General features: G+C 37.0%; 1 protein-coding gene across 3 annotated transcripts in view; it reads left to right on the plus strand.

Moving 5' to 3' along the window:
• ITGA8 (integrin subunit alpha 8) overlaps positions 1 to 21,518 on the plus strand; it is a 125,347-nt gene that overhangs the window by 38,390 nt on the left and 65,439 nt on the right. For all 3 annotated transcript variants that reach the window (XR_012653226.1, XM_075048476.1, XM_075048482.1), the window contains exons 14-20: positions 7,865 to 7,910; positions 9,963 to 10,070; positions 17,228 to 17,283; positions 17,792 to 17,946; positions 19,076 to 19,213; positions 19,684 to 19,751; positions 20,745 to 20,892. Coding sequence is in view for 2 of the 3 variants with exons in the window: in XM_075048476.1 (XP_074904577.1) it covers positions 7,865 to 7,910; positions 9,963 to 10,070; positions 17,228 to 17,283; positions 17,792 to 17,946; positions 19,076 to 19,213; positions 19,684 to 19,751; positions 20,745 to 20,892 (719 nt within the window). In the remaining variant the exon portion in view is untranslated. The remainder of the gene's footprint in view (positions 1 to 7,864; positions 7,911 to 9,962; positions 10,071 to 17,227; positions 17,284 to 17,791; positions 17,947 to 19,075; positions 19,214 to 19,683; positions 19,752 to 20,744; positions 20,893 to 21,518) is intronic.

The following is a 21,518-nucleotide window of genomic DNA, read 5'->3' on the forward strand; positions in this document are numbered from 1 at the left end:
AACACTGACAAGCTTTGTACCATACTTACCTGAGATACTCAGTATCTCTCCAGTATGCAATATGTACCTAGTATTTGAAGGAAAAAACCAATTAATCCTCTTAAGCTACATCTACACTGTAAATATGCTGTTCTTTGGTTCTGAACTGTCACTGAACAGTCCATATCCATACTATCAAACTCACTTTCTTGCCAAAACAGGGTTGCTGTGTGCTCTCTTTTGGAGACTAATAATCGGCATGGGCCAACTGCTTTAGGGCCATTCTAGTGATACCACCACAGACAGTGCAGATAGATAGGCACACAGGTACATTTGGTGGCACTAATTTACTACCACTGATATAATTGTAACATCTTTCAGCAGACAATCCATTTCACAGTTTTTTGACAACTCATGTTCTAAGGTCATATTCAAAGGAGAGGATCCGATCTTATGCTGCTATAGTAAATAGTGACTTAATGCTGTTACTCTGGATTGACAGTCATGTAAAAAAAAAGGGGGAATTAAAGAAATAAATGGGGGAAGCAGTGAATGGAGTGAAAAGGATGGGCTTTTTTCATCAGTTTAAGTGCAAGTACAGTGGCAGTTGGAAGGAATTATGTGCGAGATTATGTGCTGCACTTTTCAGTGCCAAGGTTAGGACATGGCAAAGCAGCATGGTGCTGTATCTGAGGCTGTATTGGTGAGGGCCATAGCAGTTTATATAGCCATGGGATTCTTTGTAATAGCAGCTCTTCGAGGTCTGCCCAAGATATTCTGAACTCCCTGCCTCAGCACAACCTTCCTGGCTGTCTTCTACACTGAAATATCTGAGCAACATAATGATAACTTTCAACACAGCTTCCACTCTACTCACCACTAAATCTGCAGCTTTTAGGCCCCCTTTCCACTGTCCTGAGCTTTATTTGTGTCATCAAGGCCTGGAGCAGGGAATGAGGCCTCAGCTTAGGCATGTATTTTGAGTTGTGCTTTATTTTATTTATAATTTTGTCTTTTCCTACTAGCATAGTTCAATTTTCATAGGAACAAAAGAAATCCATAAATCTGTTTAATGGGAAAGAAATTTGTTTCTGGCATCCGTTCAAAGCTGGTCCCCACTGAGTGCTTGGAGTCTGTGATTATCTGGGTGATGGTGCTGCACTTCCAGCTGGTTCATCTATCTGTGCAGGGCTTAAGCATTTCGAGGCTGTAAGGTCTCCACCCTCACATTTCAGCATATGTTCAGTCACTTAATGGCTGATTATAGCTGAGCAAGTAGTTTATAATGAATAACTTACTTACTCAACTCATTAAGCTTGCTTTCTTGTTGTGGCATGCCCTCCAGCAGACTGTGGTTTCTTCAAATGTGTTTGTGAACCAGGATGGTTTAACCAGTTTCTTTTAACAGTGTGCGTGGATTTAGAGCAGTGCTCTAGATGAATTCAGTATTCAAAGACTGTTGATTAGTTAGTTAGTTAATTGCTCAAATAAATTATGCACTATTGTTTCTGCTCTCTGCCTGTTTAGAAGGTACGTGTAAGTCTTCCTTGTTAACTTAGAGAGTCACCCTGGAGTCAGTGCCACTGAAGGTTCATCTTCAAGGTATCCTGGTTTTATGCAAACAGCTGTTGGCCTGTTCTTTCCGTTATTCTTTTTAGTGAAGCCTTTGTCAGCACAGGGAAATGTATAAAGGCACCTTCATGCCTTGTTATTTTGGACTCAGTTATTATCTTAAGAATAGTATGTAGTTAATATAAACAAATGACTCCAGAAACATTTTAAGAAGGAAACAAGCGTGATAATCAGACAAAATTTCCCCAAAACTTCAGTAATCCCGTCTAATCTTATTGAAATAGGAGTATTTAACAGCTCCATCTGCTGAGTACATTAACTCAAACAGCAGGAAGAAAACCCTCAAGTTTCTTTCTGAGAGGCAAGGGTTCTTCAGCATTCACAATTTTTTTGAGAACAGGCATTGTGCCAACAATATCAGAAATTGTAATCTAGTGATGATTAAATTATGAAGTTGGTCTAGGAGATTGGTGGAAGACAAACAAATTAAATCAATGAGAAGCTGCATCTGCTCTGGTAAGAGAGGACTGCTAAGCGTGGGAGCCAGAACAAGGGCATGGATTCTGCCAGCAGATGCAGAAAAGCTGAAGTGTTTCTACCAGCTAATTAAGTTTTCACATGAATAATCAATCAAAAATGTAGTGACAAGTCAAGAGTCTCCTACAAATATGTTAATTTTGTGGCAAATTATTATCTGTGTAGTTTACAGGTATGCTTTTCTAAAATTCTTTGAGATACTTAATGAAATCCCAATATTGTGCCCAATGGAATATAAGAATAGAGCAATTGATCCTAGTAAGTAGGGATTTACTCAAGTTGTTATCAATTAATATGTATAATATGATTAAAATAACCAGGGAGCTGCTAAAGTCCTGTGTACAGACCCCATCAGTTAATATTTAAAATAGGGAAACAATAACTAGGTATGATTTAGGAACTAACTACTAGACAATGGGGCTTTATGTTTATGTCAGAAAAGGTAATGGATTGTGGACTGGTCAATAAACCTTGAAGAACCGCTTGGAACTGCGAAGATTAGGGAAGTAGGTAAAAGGTAATTCCTACAAGGGGAGATCATGACCACCAAGTCATTGACCACCTACTGAAATGATACCACCCACTCAAGACAATGAATGAAGAAGACAGAGTCTGCACACTAATTTACATGAGGGGTGAAGAAGAAAGAACCAATCACTAAGGAAAATAACAATGAATATGTATTACTTAAGTATATAAATGTGGAAAGTTTTGAGACAAAGGGGTGCTGTCTTGAGACAGGCACCCATTCATGCACGTCAATGAAATTAATTTGAAAATACCTTGACTCTGTGTGTTATTGGCTTGCACACTGGGTAAATGAACCCCGTTTGTGGGACAACAAAATGATAGAACATTAACTGCCCTCTTTTGGATTTGTTTGTAGTATTATGAAAGGGACTTATTCAGACAAAAGGGGAGCATTGAAATGAATTAGCCTTAGGTGTTAACCTTAACAGACCTGCTACCAAAATGGTTGCAAAACACAGGAGGATCAAGGCAGTTGAGAATGGTAGGATTGGAAGAAAGTGACTCTGTTTTGGGTGGTGGTTGTTTGTAGTATTTAACTAAAATTCTTAAGTAAAGTTGGCTGAACTGGAGAGTCCTGTGTCCTTTATTGTGGTCAAGCCTGAAGTAATAGCCTTTTAAAGAAAATTTTATTCTGGACCTTTCCTGTTGAGATTTGGGAGTGTAGTGCTCTCTGGAATCCTAGAAAACAAATAGAAATCTGATCATGGGCTTTTTTGGCACTTGGTCCACTGAGGGAAATAAAAATCAAAAAGGGTCACAAAGATTTTTTAGCAGAGTTTCCAGTTACGCAGTTTTCTCACTCTCTTTTATGAAATTTCCATTAGCACCTGTACTTAGATAGCATTCTAATTGTTTTCGAGTTCCTATTTATACTATGCAATTAAACTGACAGACTACACAAAGTGATGTTTAAAGCTGTCAGCAAATCATTCTGAGTCCATAAAGTCAACCCTTTCCTGCCTGTATCCTGGTAGAGTTGCAGTGGGGAGGTGACTCAGCTAGCCTTTCATTTTTGCATTTCTCACAAGTGAAGTGTGTGCCAATTATGTAGTCCTCCATTGGCTGTTGTTCTTGGCCACTGTCCCCCACGAAGTGAGATGAGATATCATGCCTTGGCAATTTCTCTTGGGACTGTTGGACAGACTCCAACCAAATGTGGGGTGCTAAGCATGCTGCATGTTCCTCCCTGCTCAGACTCCCTGGGGCTGCATCTCTCACAGGGGGTGGAGATGTCCCTTAAAAATACCAGGGGATCAAAAAATTTCCTGAAGTTAATAAATGAATATAACTTGTTGAGACTGGAGGTAGGACTTTGTTGATCTTCCTACTTCCTCCAGTTGGTTGAAGGCTTAGTCAGCATGATGGCAAGTTTCTGCCCTTTATCACATGGTGTTTCAGGTCTGGCACACCCACATGGCAGAAGGTGCAGGTAAAGAGACCAGCTTATCCACTGTGCCTTTCATTGCCATTTGTGAATACTCTTTCCTTAAATTTTCATGATATTTTTATCTCAGAAAATGGATTTTCTTCACTAGACAACATCTTGCAAGCCTTCCTTTCAGAGCAAAGTAAAATGTAAAATAAACATTAGGATTGTTTAACTTTGCACAGTGCCCCTTGACTTAAGTACATGCCAAAGACACTTGTTTCAGGATTAAGCTCTGTGAACTCCACTAGTTGGAATTTTAGTGCATACAACCCTCAAGCTGTGTTGAAATGCAAGTTGAAAATTCCTTCAGAGTCACTCCATGCTTGTTTTCTTAGTTTTTTGCAATATGGTTGTGACCCCACAGCTCATTTATTCCACAACAGCAATGAGGCAGAATCACACAGCTGCTGTCACCAACCCCTCCATACAGATCTCTGTTTCTCTGAAGGGTAGCAGCTGATGAAGGATCTTCTCAATGAGAAGACATAGGCAAAGTGGTCATTTACTTAAATCTACGGAGTCACTCATCCTCCTGAAAACATGAAATATGAGAAAAGGAGTGACGGACATTTTATGATTCTGATATTTCTCTCTCTTTCTCTCTTTATACATATTTTAATCTGGGCTTGAAAAAAGCCCCTCACAAATGCAAAGGAGCAAAGATTTTCATATGCTTTTCTCCAGGCTCTGTTTGGAAGGGTTATAAGTAGTTAAGCTGGCTTTTTTTGCTATGTAATTCCAAATTGCTTGTTAAACCTTATTTTTCAGCTAGTGACCTTTGCATCAGTGATATTGTGTGTGTAGCATTAACAAGCAATGACTGAAGACAACTTCTCTCTATTTTTAGGAGGGGAAAGTTGCCAAACTTCAGATAATTTAGACATCTCATGCATTTTTTCTTAGAAATGATTGATAACTTTTCTTCTGCAGAACACAACAAATTCAAAACTTCGGCTTATAAAAGTGTTCTGATTTGATGTGTATTCAAATCTCATAAATTCATATCAACGTCAAAACTGTTTCCGATGATAGGTATAGGAGTTGCACTCCACAAGGCAATGAAAGAAAGAAAGAAGACTGAAACTATTGCTCTGTAACAGGAAAAGTAGAAGCAAAGCAAAATCCCTAATGGATCTTCCAGTGAATACTCTGATTGACTATATAATGACTTTGTCCTTATATTAGATCGTAGATGTCACTAGTCGGTATGTTTTATTGTTTCCATATTCATTCTTAAGTCCACTTTTCCTGCTGAGTGGTTTCACTCATTCAAGCTCTTTGGCTTAGGCCAATTCTCAAAGGACATGTCAGGGAAAAAGTAAGAGCTTCCAAACAAGAGCAGGATGAGCACAGTCCTGGCTGCCCTTAGAGTATGCTCATGTATGGCCTTTGTGATGGTGCCATGATTGAATGTCCTCATCTTTTTTGCTGTGTCTCCAAACCTGGCTGAGGTGGCAATGCAGGAAGACTGCTCATGGAAAACCAGTCTTTTGGTGGCTGGGGCCTATCATTGCTCCTCTAGACCCATTACCCTTTGTCTTCAAATAAGTTGGGCTCTGTCTCAAAGAAACCAGGATTTAACTATTAAGCAAATGTACAAAATCCCCTTTAATTTTAAAGTGGCGATGCTAAGATAGCGGGGACCTATGTCCGCACAGCTGTAGATACTGAAATGAAGAGTTCACTTGTACTAGTGAGGCAAACTGTTTCTGACAGACTCATTCTTTTTGTCTTCAAACAGGCTACATTTTATTAAGCTTACTCAAGTTGTGTGTTCAAGCTTTTCCTTGTGCCCATGAAGGGTTGGAGCGCTTTATTTTTTAATGAAAGATCAGATTATGAAATTATCACAAGACCAGGATCTATATAAGTCTTAGATATCTACCTTTTTGTCTCTGCCGTAACATAGCCCTCTACTGAAACCTTTTGAGTTATCAAGTCTAGTATGAAACAGTGCATATTCTAAGTTAAGTCTGTTGCAGAATTCATAAAGAGCATCCAGCTGGCAACAACAGAACAGAAAACCCTTACTTCTTGTCTTTCACTTTCTGTTCATAACATAATGTTTCTTTTTCCTTAGAAAAAAACAAACAAACAAACAAACAAACAAAAAAACCACAAAAAAGCCCAGACACAAAACCCCAAAAACCAACAGAATATTAAATCTTTTGTGGTTGCCATGGTTGCTGCTATCAGAGAGCTTCCAGGGAAAGTTCTGCCATGTGTGCTGTATAGCCCTTATGGTGATGGGTATGTCTCAATCAGTTGTTTATTTAAGTAAGTGGAAAATATCTTTAGGTTTTGGTACTGTGTGTAAGTTGTGTATAAAAGTTGCTAATGAAAAGGACTCATAAATGTCCCAAAAAGGAGATAGAAACAACACTAATTTTCTTCTGCTATTTAAAGTGTTCCTGAAGCATATTTCACTAAGGCCAATGGAAGTAGAAAAATGTAAATGTTGTACAAAAAGAGGATCAGACCCATAAACTGTCCATGCCTACTCCTATTAGGATATTATTCAATGGAATTCATTTTAGGACAGGCTGTTGCTCATGTGGAGTACTTGTTTAAACTTGTGAAATCCTGACTATCTGAAACGCAGACAGAGTGTTGGAAAACACACTGCCAGACCTGGCCCAAACCCACCTAGCTAATTAGCATCAAACCTTTGTATTTGCATCATGCTCGATGACTTCAGGGCTTCTTAAGCAAACCAGTGCTTGAACTATGGAAGCAGCAAGTAAGGGTTTATTTACAACTCTGAATACTGATTTAATTAAGTCATTTAGGTCAATTTAGGTTGCCAGTCTGTACCACTGCAAGGTCTGTTTTAAGATTCAGTCTACTGAATTGGACATGTGTAAATCAAATTGTATGATAACAACAGTGAAGTGAAAGGGGTGCCCAGGCAGACACAAGGGGGTTTGATAATGAAACAAAGCTCTTTCCTTTTCTTGAACTGTGCTCTAACTAGAGGCAACAGGAAAGTTGATCCTTTTTCCTCACTGCTTGGCTCCAGCTTTTCTCCTGCAGGCCTGAGTGGTCCAGCAAGACAGTCTGTACCTTTCCAGAGACCCCCATGTGGGGACTGCAGGCAAAAAGAGGAAATATTTGGGCTTGTAGATTCCCAACTCAGGCTGGTGCCCAGTAACAAGGATGTGCCCAAGGACCGGTACAGTGCTTCTGTTGTTGACTCCATCTGTTCCAAATGGTGACTGATGGGGAAAAAGATGGCTTTAGATGGATAACTATTCTAAGTCTTAGCACATGCTGCTACAATGCTGAAAACTTTAGAAACTATGAAACCAGCCATCCTCTCACCTGTGCATTGTATTTATGTCCACAGAGATGTAATGCTTAAATTAATTAATAAATTACTTAAAACACAAAGCAGGATGGGAAGGATTGTCAAGAAGGAACACCATAAATTTTCAACACAACCTGTATGAGAGTGATGACAAAGTGGTTTGCATCTTTTTGTGTAATAGGCAATTAATGGTTTGGAATAAAATGTATAGGGGTTAACAGCATCCTTTTTCCCCTTTAATGCAAGTTGGAGAGAAGTGAGATCGTGGCATGGTGACCTTGTGTTAAATAGATTGGCACTTACTGGATACAACCAAGACATTTATGAGCCCATCTCTGACAATGTGAAATGTTTTCTTTCAGGTACACTGTTGAAAGAATTACTTAGAAAGGAATTACCATATTTGTTTTATGTTATTGCATTGTTAATGTTAATGATCTAATTTAGGCTGGAAAAAAAAGTATGAAAGGCTTCTATCTAGTTCTTCTGAAGCTGTTTTGTTTTTCCAGATTTAATTGTAGGTGCATTTGGAGCTGGAAAAGCAGTTGTTTACAGGTATGTGGTAAATACAGTGGATTTTTTTTTTTTTTACAGCTTTGGTGGGAGACCTGCAAAAAAACAAATTTCACATTCCTGTGTTTTCTTGGTGCAATGTGTAAAAGATGCTCATTACAGATGATAAATCAAGCATCTTGTGAGAAACAAATGCTTTTTTCCCATGCTCAAAACTTGTAATTTTCAATGAAAATTTCCATGCTTAGTCTTAGCTCAATAATCTTCTTCTGGAATGTTTGAATCCTCAGTTAATTTTAAATAAGACAAGAGAAAATGTTGTCTTTTCTAACTTTAAAGCAGTCACACACATTCGTATACAATCAAACAGTTCTTGCTACAGCTCATCAGAGAGAAATTTAAAAAGCATAACACTGAAGATTAATTTCTTTCATGGGGGAATGGTACTAGTAAGAAATTTTTGAGTGACTGATTCTTCAGAGGTCATGTACATTAAGACGTGAACGATGTATTGAAAATAAACACTGCTGCTTTTCGCTTCAGTTTAGAAAAAGTGTACAAGATCGCATTTTACAAATCACAGTTATTGCTGACTATGGTTTTTCACTAAATGCACTGTTAGATTAGCAGTATTAATTAAAACTACCAAATACATAAACAAAAATCTGCTGCTGCCCTCTTAGTCCAGCCATGCCAACAGTTCTTTGCATTTAAATATTCACCATCCATTGCTGCAACAATATGGTCATATTTCTTGATTCCCGTCTATCTTCTTGTCTGTATTCCCAACAGTACCTGACTGAGAAAAGGCATGTTCTGCTTCCCAACTGAATGTTTGTCAAAGCATAAGAATTTTGTAAAACAGGAATGTTAGCTCATTTTAGCTAACACTGTAGGTGCAGAGGAGACCTGATTTTCCTACTGCCATATTAAAGAATCATGCAAATACTTCGTAGTGCATCACTTTGCAGTGGCATGAATGACTGCACAGGATGTGAAACATTGGAGAATTAGACCCAGTGTGTATTTTAGATAGCAATAAAAAATGTGTTCTATTTAATTTAAGAAAGCGCATAGCAGGAGGCCCTCAATCTTTCAGTTTCCTGGCCAGAGTGTATCAAATATGCAACTTGTCATATTGGAGAAACAGAATTTTATTAAGTGAAATTAGCGAGAACAAAAGGTTTTTCCCTGTTGCACAAAAATGAAGAAAGTAATTTTTTTTAAAATGTTTTGCTGAAGTAATATAGAGTAATCATAAAAGCTCAGCTGTGGACTAAAATATGAGGGGAGTAATTTTGTAATAAGCTGGTTTTGCCAGGATTGTGTAAGTTACTGTAAAATAGTACTGCTGTCTTAAAAAACCCAGAATTTAGACCCTTTCTTGTTTTCACTTGTCTTCTAAATTACTCTCAGTTACAGATTATCTCATTATTTAATAACAGATTGTTATTCAGAGGGATGGTTCCCATCACCACAACTATATATTCACATACTCAGCAGAATTTTGTGATGATTATTCCTGGTTTCCACAGTCAATTGTCTCAAGATATGTCACACAGAGTTTACTTTATTATTGGCTCAAGATATTCTAGATCAACTTCTACTTTAACCAAATTATGTTCATTTTGTTAAGAATCTTAAACAGAGACAGCAAGTCTAATATGTCACTGTTAATGGAGACAGTATAAAACAAATCCAACGGTATAAAACAATGGCCAAAGGCCTGCTGTAAATCCCCAAAGGCAGACTTTGTCCCTTTGTGAAAACCCAATGTGATTAAATGTGTCTGATGTGCCTCAGTCCTAGGACACACCTATTGTTAACTATAGGATACTGTTTCAGTGATGCTGTTAACCTGTCATTTTTTCATTAAGAACTTTCAGAATGTCATAGTAGGAGGTATCACAATTTCCAACCAAAAAAAAAAAAAAAGTTATTTTGGCTAGGAGCAGCATTATAAAAGTGTTTTCTCCCAAGTAACCCTACATTTCCAGCTCCTTTGTGGCCATGTGAGTTAAGTGTTTTCTCTGCTGGAACTTAGGTACTAATGTGCTCCTTCTGTATGCAGTGAACCTTATTTCTGTCCCTCAGAGCCAGACCTGTTGTGACAGTGAATGCTCAGCTCATTCTGAACCCCATGATTGTGAATCCAGACAATAAAACTTGTCAGCTCCCTGGCTTTCAGCTTTTGGTCGCCTGGTAAGTTCACAATTAGACAAAAAACATCCTCATCCTCTTTCTCAAATAACTTCCTATTCCTAACTTTTCTTGCAGCTTTTTGTTGAACTTGTTCAAAGTTCGAAAAAAATGTTCAGGCATGCTATGAGCACAACAAAAAACCCCTGTATAGAACAGAGTTCTTTTTGATATCTTCCAGTACTTCACAGATTCTCAAAATGAAGTAGCTAAAAGTTGAGTCCTTTGATACATGGAGTCTCCTTCTGCATAGGAGGATGCTCGTTGTCTCCTAGGATCAAGCTGCAAATTCACATGCAGTGTTTGGATGAGTGAAACATCAAACAGCTAAGACAGACAAAACACTGAAACATTGATCTGTCAAAACATGCATCTTTGTTGAGAAAATGTAACAGCGAAAGTGATACAAAGACCTGGTGGGCCCACCATTTTCTGTTAGAGAGAGATCTCAGTCCGTTATGGAAGAGGGAAGATACCTGGCTAGCCATCCTGAGAGCAATTCACAGGATGTTGTTTCTGGCTGCCATTAGTCAGAGGAAAGCTTTTTTTAGTGCATCGTACAGGACAACGTTGCATGTATCTTTAAAAGAGAAACCCTCCACCACAGTAGCATTTAACTTTGAAAAGAAAAATTACATTCAAAAACATGAAGCTAATTAAAACAATTTAAGATCTGTTACAAATATAAAATGCTTGCAGGACAGTTGGAGGCTATCTAATAGCACATAATACCACATAAAGGCACATTTACTGCACTAGAAAAACAGTCATTCAGAAAGGACTCCAGGAACAGTTGATAAAAGCGGCTATAACAAATACGTAAGATACTGTTTAAAAGTGGAAATCATAACAAATGAGGAAACTAAAACCAAAACAGAGCATAAACATGTGCAAGTTGAATATAAAATACAAGTAAGTCCTGCCAGAAAGACTGTGAGGAACAGGTTGCTAAGACATAAAAACCAGTCATATCATTTTATTTAAACACATTAGAAGCAGAAAGCCTGCCAGGATGTGGGCTGGATGGAAAGAATGTCAAGGTGTAAAGGAGGACTCCAGAAGATAAGGTGCCTGCAGAAATTTTGCACTGCTTTTAAATCAGAGGTGATCAGAGGGATTCCCCACACTGGAGACATTCCTGATAGGAGATGAGTTCTAAGATTCATCTCAAATGTAAGAGTCAGCAAAAGAGTTTTTAGAACAAATTGATAAATACAAACCATAAAAAATAATCATGATCAGAAGCAGTTCCTTTAATAGTCATAAAGGAACTTAACTCTGATACACTTAAACCACTAAATATATGGGTCTTCAATGCATCTGGGATGGTGCTGTCAAGAGATTTTCACTTTTGCTCTATTCTTTTACACTGTGGGACTTCTCATATTTGTCATAATGTTCCTCATTTCTACATCCTGTGTAGAAAATCGCCCATCTACAGAGCAATGGCACTCAGTAAAACTATGCAGTCCCAGAACTTTAAAAGATCAAGATCCATCCTGATTTTTTGATTCAAGCACCTTTTAATAGTTGATGTAATAGAGAATTTAAAATACCAACACTGGGCTGAAGCATGTTCATTGATGCAAATCATGTTTTTTTCAGAACTGCAGTTTTTAAGACTTTTTAAGAGTGCTTTATGCCATAATGGAAAAGATTTTAAAACCATAACATTTACCAACAGTTTACTGAAAGGAAAAGGTGTTTTTCTGCACAAGAGAAATAAATAAAACCATCTCTGTTAAAGAAGTATTTCTGCTGTGAGATACTGTTTAAAAAAGGGAGAAAAAACAAAGTATGCTCCTTTAACATGTAGTTTTTTCATTACTTTTCATTTTTGTGTTACAATAAGCCAGAAGATGTTTTGTTCCTATCTACAAGAGTTTTAACAGGAGCATAATTTAATTTCTGTCTGCTTTATTCTAAAATACTCTTCCCTAAAGATTTAGTTCATATTACAGAATGACTGAAGAGCAGCTGCAATTTTCCATGCCGTAATTTTTCTCCTTAGTTGATATAAGCTTGTATTGTACATATGAAAACAGTTAGTAGGGAAACTCCAACAGGCAAAGAATTCCTCCATCCCATGGGATAGATTTCTGTATCTCTTAGCCAGCTGTGCAACTTGTATAAAATGTCTACCAACTGACACTGCAAAATTAGAATGAAACGAAACCTCCTACCAGAAAAGTTTCAGGAATTGTGTATGTATGAATAATGTGGATTACTGTACATTTTAAAGTATTAGGAAAACATTATTTTTGCCATGATATAAATTGGAAAGATGAAGCACAGAGGAAACATGCACAAAAAGTCATTTTTATGCACAGTCCTAAGAGAATTGTCCTGAACTTCTAGAAGCATACGATTCTTTCCCAAAACTAACAAATTTAGAACAAATTCTGCAACTCTGAAGCTATTAAAGAAAATGTAAAAATTTTTTTTTTGTTAAAGCATGAAAGATGGTGATTAATTTCTGTAAAAAGGGGTAAATAAATAAAACATTTACATTTTGCAAAAGCTGTTTCCACATCATATTATTTATTAAGTCCAAGACTGGGTTCCAGCTATCAAGAGGTCTAATTTATCTCTGCATTGGTATTTTCATTAACATTTTAGATCTGATTCTCCACTAGCTGCTTTGTTGCTGCTTTGTGCTTAAATTGTATCTGCAAATTTTATTTACTCTGCCTCTCACTAACTTAAGATAGTGTGCAAATATTGTTACTGCCATTTGGCAGAGGAGCAAGAGGTCAGAGAAGTTACCTGACTTATCAAAAATTAAGTAGCACAGAAGTGTCCAATCATGATAAAAAGTCAATTTGCAGAATATATTTTTTATTTGTTAGTGCTTTTCAGGTTTGGATGTCTAATCTGAGATGTGCCTTGTAGGCTTCTTCAGGGAACCAAGCTATCCACCTTCTCTAAGCCCACTAAACCAGAGGCAAACTGCTTAAAATTTCTGATCCTCAAGTTGCTACTATCAAAAACTAATTTGAAAAATTTTTGTCATTCTTTTATCTCCAAGTGTGTTATTATTAAAACAGTAATAAAATATTTGTGTTTTGAGTCAGCTATATTCAGTAAATGAAACATTTCTACATATACTTCCAAAAAAGCTGAATACAAAATTCCTACCACAAATATAAAATCCAAAAATAATAATGTTTCAACCCTTCCTAACTGCATAATTTTTGCACTATTTTTCTAATTTTGCTGCTTTCTACTGCTAGTATTTTCTTTTCCCATTGACTTAATTTGAAACTGGATGTGATTGGTGTCCCATGGATATGGACCTAAGGGCCTTTGTACTTTGTTGCGATGAATTTGTGTGAGATTTGCCACAGACTGTTCGCCAGCCTGACTCCACGGGTCAGATAGCAAAGTCATACGGCCAAGAGTCAGAAGATGCATTCCTCACACCCCAGAGGCTGATGAGAGGAAAGTAGGCAGGTGGTGACAGTTGCTACCCAGGAAGCCCATTGCTTTGTTGCAGAGCTCTCCTGTGCCAGGAATGTAGCTGGATAATTTGATGGTTTTAGTTTTAGTAGCCCTAGAGACATCCAGAAAGTAGTCATTTGAGTTATCTAGCAGCCCTTGTGTTACCACAGCCTGGCCACGTGTTGTAGCCTAGCCATGGAAATCCTTCAGCATTAAAGGTCTTATGTTGGTCATTGTGGGTCACTGGCATAACAAAATCTAAAAGCAGGCCAAGTGGTAGAGCATCATAATAGAAGTATATTGACTTGTTTTTATGTATTCTTCAAAGAGGAAACAACTTGTTTAAAGGTCATTCATCAGTAGACGATAACAGCTTCTGCTATTCTTCTGTAGAGGTTTGTGACCTTGCAGGTTGGTTACCAGCCTCACGCAGAAGGGAAGTCCATAGCATCAAAGCTGAAAATGCCTTTCTGCTAAGGCATTATCCATTCTTCCTCTCCATGTGCAATCCTGTGTGCTAAAGAAATTGTTAACTATGACAAAGGATGCCTGGTAGGATCTGATGATTCCTTGCTTTTCACTTCCTGAAGTAAGTTTCCTATTTTTTTCACCTACTAGAATAGCCAGACCAAAATAAATTCTTTCTGGTACAAACTGCAGTCCGGAAAACATTATTTGGGGGTAACTGGCTTTTTTTATTTTCTAAGGATTAGCCATTTTGAGAAATATTAGGTAATTTAGTTTGACTTCGAAAGAGACTACCCCCATATATGCCATGAGTAGTTTTGAAGAAAAAAGAATATTATTAAGCTTCTTGTTCTAATAATATTAAAAATGTTTCTGTCTACCTGAAGAACATAAAATTATTTCAAATAAACTGCTTTGTCGCCCCAAGATTACCAGGAAACGCTGGTGTGTTCAGTTTTAAGGCTTTCTCTCTATTTTGTAGCTACAGTCAAATACTATTTAAACCATAAGCTTATAGTGATGACAGACACTGCAGAATAAATGCGATGTGGGGATCTCTTCAGAGAGGCAAGATTGATAGCACATAGAAGTTCATATGCTTTAGGATGATGGAGTGTTTCCCAGTTGTTTCTTATCTGCTGAAGTTTTCTTCCTTTGATTGTTAATTGTCTTGTTTGGTTGATTGCTTCTATAAGCAAGCTCGAAAGCTCAGCTATTATATTTCTTACTGTGCCTAAGAGTCAGATCTTAAATCTCACAAATCCTTTAGACTCCTGTCCTCTTTTGTGGTCTGCCTTTCCCTCTGCTTTTCTTTTTCTCACAGCTAAAGCACCCCTCAGCATCTCCATAGCATATTCTTGTGGAAGTGATGAGCATATCTAAATTTGTCTGGGTTTGTGATTGAAATCTGTGATGTCTTTAGAACTATTTCTGAACTAAATATCCATAGAATAACATATGGCAGAGTTCTTCTAAACCCATAGTCTTGCTTCTTGCATGGCCAGAGGCCGGGAGACTAATAAACTCCAAATTCTTGCTTTTTTGCACTGGCATTCCCTTTTTGACATGCTCTGCCTGGAGTGGAAGGATTCAATGTTGGCTCTTATAGTAATGCTTAAGAACATGACTTTGGTTATCAAATGTGTATGATGAATTATTCTATTCATTACAGTAAATTAAACGTAAACTGAAACTGTGCTGTTTAACAAGTAAAGCATTTCAAGCTGGATTTTTAACTGAACCTTTTTTTAAACATGATGATGCAAAAATTGTGTGAGACCTCCAAAGCAAGATCACCGAGTTTAATACATGATTGCAGTTCATGACTTTACATTTGAGAAAATACACTCTTATGCTATGACATATGAGACTGGCCTGTGAAGCCTGATGTCTAAATTGCATTTATGCAATTACACAAGCTTTTCTCATTTTTGTTGTTCTTGTTCTTGTGTATTAGGAAATAATCAGTTCTTGTGTTAACTCATAATTATAAAGAAATAGGAATGTGACTGAATTTGCAATTTCTGCATGGACCGTAATGTCATTTGAAGGCTACAGTTAAGTAGAGTTTAATGGCATAAGGCAATTTTTTTGCACAAGAGGAAAGTGTTTAATAAGGTCATGAGAGTGACGTGAATCCCAGATGTGGCACTGTTTCATTACATTTGTCAGAGGAAGCAAACATGCAATTAGAATGGGATTACAAGTTATTTTAAAGGTTATGTTACTGGTTTTGAATCCACTGCATGGAGAAGTTAGTATATAGTATAACAGTAGTGATGAGATTAGGAACAATGGCTAATTCAAATATGTTTTTATTTAACACAAACTGATTTCACATCGTTCAGTGCTGACCTACAATCCATGTTTAGCTGAGCCTTCCATATACAAAACAAAACATTTTCCGAAGCCATGAAAGTATTCTTTAAGAATGATTGGTAACCAGGGGCACTTGCAAGTTTTAAGAAGTCACAAATCTTTCACCTGAGCGATTTTGTTACATTACAAGGGACTACTTTGGGAAAAATAGCATGGAGAACTAAGTTCTTGTGGAGTGTGACAGCAAAAATCAAGAGCATCTATCCAGTGACGGATTTCTTGTTTTGTCACTCACTGGGGGAGTATGCCCTGCTAATAGCCTCAACAAGCATCGTTATAACTGTTTCCCTAGCCACCCAGAGTAATTTGTGAAAGCTTTTTTTAAAATGTGATTCAGTTAAATATTTACATAACTTGCATAGATTCCTTATGAAGTGAAACTTTTCTGTAAGCATTTATAATTTTTAGGTTTTTAAAATTAATTTTTATAGTAAGTCTTGTTAGAAGGTATCAGCCCATGAAACTTTAAAAGGCTTTTCCTGTCAGTCGTTGAGTATAACTGCAAATCTATTCCCTGTCTTACAGAGAAAGGGAAATAAATGTTTATTATGAGAAATAACTAATTATGGCTGAGGTGACATTTGGATAATACAGTTGTAATTGTAATAAGAATATTGCTAGGCTCAAAAAGCTTGCTATACAGTATGAACAGGCAAATGAAAAACAATTAATTTATAATGTGTTGCACTGTGTAGAATGTGTTGCATTAGCATACTAAATAATGCACATGAATAACCAGTTTCTCTATGCTTTGATTTAGGTCATGTACCTGCCAACTTCTGCAAAACTTAGCAAATTAAATACAATTCATTCTGGTTAGTCTTGTGCCACAAAAATTGAACGATTCAGTTGGTATGTTTGGAATGAATTATAGCCTCTTGAAATCATGAAAGTGTTATAGTAATGCCAGTGTAATACGTTGGCATCCTGTGCGTTTTGATTTGCTAGAAAACAGCTTGGGTGTTGACTACATGCTCAAGGATTTTTCTTACTTGACCGTGATGAACCAGAAAGGACTTCTGCAGACAGCCTCATACAAAGGTGGTTTGCTGAAGCTCAACATAAGGAACTTAACTTTGCCAATAGTATTAGAAGAGTGATCTCTGTAGGCTGTCTCATGAATTAGTGGGAACAGAGACTCTTCTCCATACCTTTCCCAGGAAAGTATTCAGACCCTGTCTTCCTTGATTATTAGTGGAGCCTAGGAGACTTGCTAACTTAGTTATGGAATATCATAGGTAGCTAAATACAGATCGTGCTGAACATCTTTTTAAGAAAAGGAAAAGAAAACTTAAAAGGTATGACTTGGGAATTGCTAATTCCCAAGTCAGCTCTCTTTCTGCTAATAATTACTTCTACTTTTTTATACGTAGCTTTACTGTAAGAGTCTGCGCAGACTTTGAAGGTCAAAGTATTTCAGATGAGATAGGTAAGAAATGTTTTATACTCCTCTAATTTACTCTGGTCCACTCAATTTCAGATGTATTTTTTTATTACACCTTGAAAGAGGATAGGACTGAGATCCTCCTAATACAAGAAAATACAGTTTAAAAGATATATAGAGAGATATATATAACACAAAGCTTGTATTATTCACTTGAAGGATTTTTGTTTCAGTTTAAGCCATTTTCCAAATAAAACCAAGAATGTACCCTGTTGGAGAATGTTCTGGTTTGGGGGGAAAAAAAAATATTAAAGAGACAGAAGTCCTGTACATGTATGATCTGTAAATGAAATTAGAAAGCTTAAATTACATGTATTCCATACTTTGGATCAAAAACCAGTGTGCTGCTAAACAGACAGGCACTTAAAGCATGGATTAGTTTTGCTTGGAAGACTTTGTTAGAGTAATTGAACTATAATACATAATGAATTGTTTAATATTTTTTCTTTCCATGTTAAATAAATAAATATTTGATTTACCTATATCCTTATAGTGCTGAAAGGTGAATTGCAATTAGATTCATTGAAACAGAAAGGAGCTGTTAAGAGGACCCTCTTCTTTGATTATCATCAGTCACATCATTATTTCTCCATTGTGATAGAAAGACAGAAACAGCTCCATTGCCAGGACTTCCTTGTTTATCTCAGAGTAAGTTGTTTAAAATATTTTGGACTGTCATCATCATTTGAGTAGTATCAGGGATTTAAAGATAATAATAATAAAAAAAGGAGCCACTGGAAAAGGAAGAACAATTTCCATTGTTCTTAGATCCCAAAATTACAGAAATGTGAGATAAGAAAAGCCTCATCTGGGCATCCAGAACATTCTTCTATCTGGGCAAAGTTTCCTCTGTAAATCTTTGGCTCATCGTTTGTCAATGTAAGTATAAAAAGAAGGACTTCCTTTGAAGAGTGTACAGTTCCTCTGTGTACAAATACATACATTTTGTGTTCTTCTGGAAATTCTGATTAAATACTGCATCTCCTGATATTAAAATGCAAGATTGCTCTCCCTATAGTATTCACAGTGGGACAATCAACTAAACATCTTGAATGTCGTGCCAGTTCAGTTTCAACATATATTTTAAAGGAGTGTCACCGGCAATATTGGCCTAAAATTCATATATTTTAAAAAAATACTTTTAAGATATTTTAAAATGTTTTTAGAAAAACTGAAACTGTGGAACTCAAGTTGTGAAGGAAAAAGGGTCAGTAGTTACAGCCGGAATTACCTCATGCAATTGAAGCAGATTCCAAGGCTGGTCCTAGAAATGCAGTGGGAGGTGAAATGGAGAAGTCTCAAGCAGTATGTAAGGAAGTAACTAGGCAATAAAAGTGGTGGAGTTTTTCCATTGCTAATCCATATAAATTCTTGGTTAGGGAACAAACCAACAATATTACCTCCACAAATCCACACATGCCCTACCTCCATTCCAAAAGGAAGGTGGGCAGTAGCTGGTAGGAGTTGGTTCTGTGTGTCTCTCTTAAACAGCTTCATTTTAGGCTAATGCTTTGAAAAAATTCTGAGTCTACTCAGCTCAGCCAGCTTCTTCCAGATGTGGGGCTGTGGAGGCAATGTGTTCTGGGCATTCCAGTTACTGGTGAGTCACTTTGCTTTCCTAATGACATTACATACTGCCAGAATTTGGCCAGCAGCTGTCAAAGAACCATATCTTTACCTTCAATAAAGACTAAAGTCTGAATCTGTTGCCATACTATATTAATCTGAAATAATTACATTAAACCATTGTTTTTTATTATGTGATTGTCACTCACAGGATGAAACAGAATTTAGAGATAAATTATCTCCCATCAATATAAACTTGAATTACAGTTTGGATGAATCCAATGTTGAAGATAGCTTGACTATGAAGCCAATACTGAACTATTATCAGAAAAGCTCAGTAACAGAACAGGTATGAATTTTGCATTCCACATTTTTTGAATATAAACAGGAAAGCATTTACAAATACTATGTGTGTCATCATCCTTAAAACAGAATATCATGCCCAGAAATTACACAGCAAGGATTTAATTAATTCAAAATGTAATTTGAATATAAATATAGAACCAGGCAGGCCTTTAAAGCATTTCCAAAACTTTGTTGTGTTCATAGTTTTGATTGCATTCTAGAATATGTAAGCTAAGTTAGTGTGGGAAAGGGCCTGAAAGATGACAATTGTTCTGCTAAGGATGCAGCTGACAGTCTAAATAGTCTCCAACTACTCATATAGAAAGGAACTTATAGAAAGGAGAAAGAGATTAGTTCACTAGGGCGGTGCTAGTGATATTTAAGACATTTAGGTTAGTGATATTTAATTAAGTGATTTGGACTTTGAAGCATGTACTAACTGTATTATAATTTTTTTATTTCGCAACAATACAGGCTTACATTCTTGTTGATTGCGGGGAGGACAACTTGTGCATTCCTGACTTGCAACTTTCTGCTATGCCGTAAGTTAAATAAAATAAATGATGCTGTATATAACAAAATCCAGACACTTCTAACTGCTTTAACAGAATGAAATATGTAGAACACAGTTCTGTTATTTTCTATAGCTATTCATTCTTACCTGATTTCCAGATTTTAAATTTGCACATCCATTTCATCTAGAAAACCAAGAAATGGAGAAATATACACTTGAAAATGTGTCTTTGTCAGACACATTCATGATGTTTAATGGTTATCGTAGTAAAATATAGTTTGCAAGTGTTTGTTGGGAGTGATTCTAGTTCTCTGAATGCCAAGACATAATACAAATTGTTGTTCAAAGGAGATTTTAAATTTGTTTATTTTAGTGTGCCAGTGACTTTGAACTTGGGATGCAGTTCTCCTAAACTCAGTATACAGTGAAGTAAATGAATCTAAGAATAAAAGAATTTCAAAACATGGCAACAGTTCCTCCTGTGGAGGGAGAAATATGCCAAGCAGGACAAGTGGGGAATCTCTGACAGTTATCTGACTCTGTGCCGTCAAAATCAGTACGTAACTGTGAAAGGAAAGGGCACAGTGCCATTGCAGGTCTCAGGAGAGCTTCTGTCATTGTTCATTTTACAATGGCATGAGGGGAAAACTGGAATCCCACCGCCTTTGTGCCCTCCAGAAAACAATGCTGATGGGACCCCTGTGGCAAGTAATTCCCGCACTAAATACTTGTTTCTGGTTAGAAAGTAGTCAGGCTCTGAAATTTTATACCAGTAACTTTAAAGTTCTGTAGTAGTCCACTTTTTGATTTTCCATGGTGGTGTTTTCTCTTGACCTCTTTCCTACCCAGGTGCTGGCATATTTTTCCGTGGGGTCATTTTTTATGGAAAATGTTTTATTCTGTGTTCACAGAATATTTTCCAGAACAGATGCTATGAGAGCAAAATGTCCTTGTGCTTTATTCATACGTAAATTGTAATTGTGCATGTTTTAACTCCTGACAAGTAGTATGTTCTATATAGGGATAAAGATCAGCTAATAATTGGAGAAGAAAACTGTGTCATGCTCATAATAAATCCAAGGAATGATGGGGAAGGAGCCTATGAAGCTGAGCTACATATAAAGATTCCACCTGAAGCAGATTACACCGGGGCTGAACGCAACAACAAGGTAAATGAAAAGCAAAATGTTAGTGATAATAAAGCAGAAGAACTGAGAGTAAGGTTAACCTACATAGGCTATACCAGCTGAAAGCATCAAGTAGAGAGGTGCCTCTTAGGAAGTGGGATTCCACTGACTCTCAGCTATCCTTGCTCTCACAGTCCAGGCTAAAGATTAGCCATGTTACTAGAAGATGGGAAGGACAGGACCTTTCTGTTCAGAGCCAGCTCAGGTCTAGCTCCTTGCTATTAACTTAGTTATAATACCCCACAAATACTGTCACATTTCTTCTAGAGCTAGAGGTAATCCCATCACTCAGATTTGGAACCAGTAAACCCTACCAGTAGCAGGGAGTGATAGTGCAGAATCCCGTGAATGCTTCCAGCCTTGGATCCTGTGGTGCCAGCTCTCAGCCAGAGTTAATGAGCCCTGCTGAATCCCAGACACGTGGACACTGCTGTCTCATGCTCCCAGCACACCAGTGTTTTACCATTATTAACGGTATCCCAATCTTTGATATCCTGAATAGTTGAATATTAACTGCAGTATAAACTTGACAAAGTTGATTCCCTTTGTAGTCAATTATTTTATCTTATGGATAGGCCAAAAATCCAGTTATAATGTAAAATGTGCCA

The sequence above is a fragment of the Buteo buteo genome, chromosome 2 (genome assembly GCF_964188355.1).
Source record: "Buteo buteo chromosome 2, bButBut1.hap1.1, whole genome shotgun sequence".
Classification (NCBI taxonomy): Eukaryota; Metazoa; Chordata; class Aves; order Accipitriformes; family Accipitridae; genus Buteo; species Buteo buteo.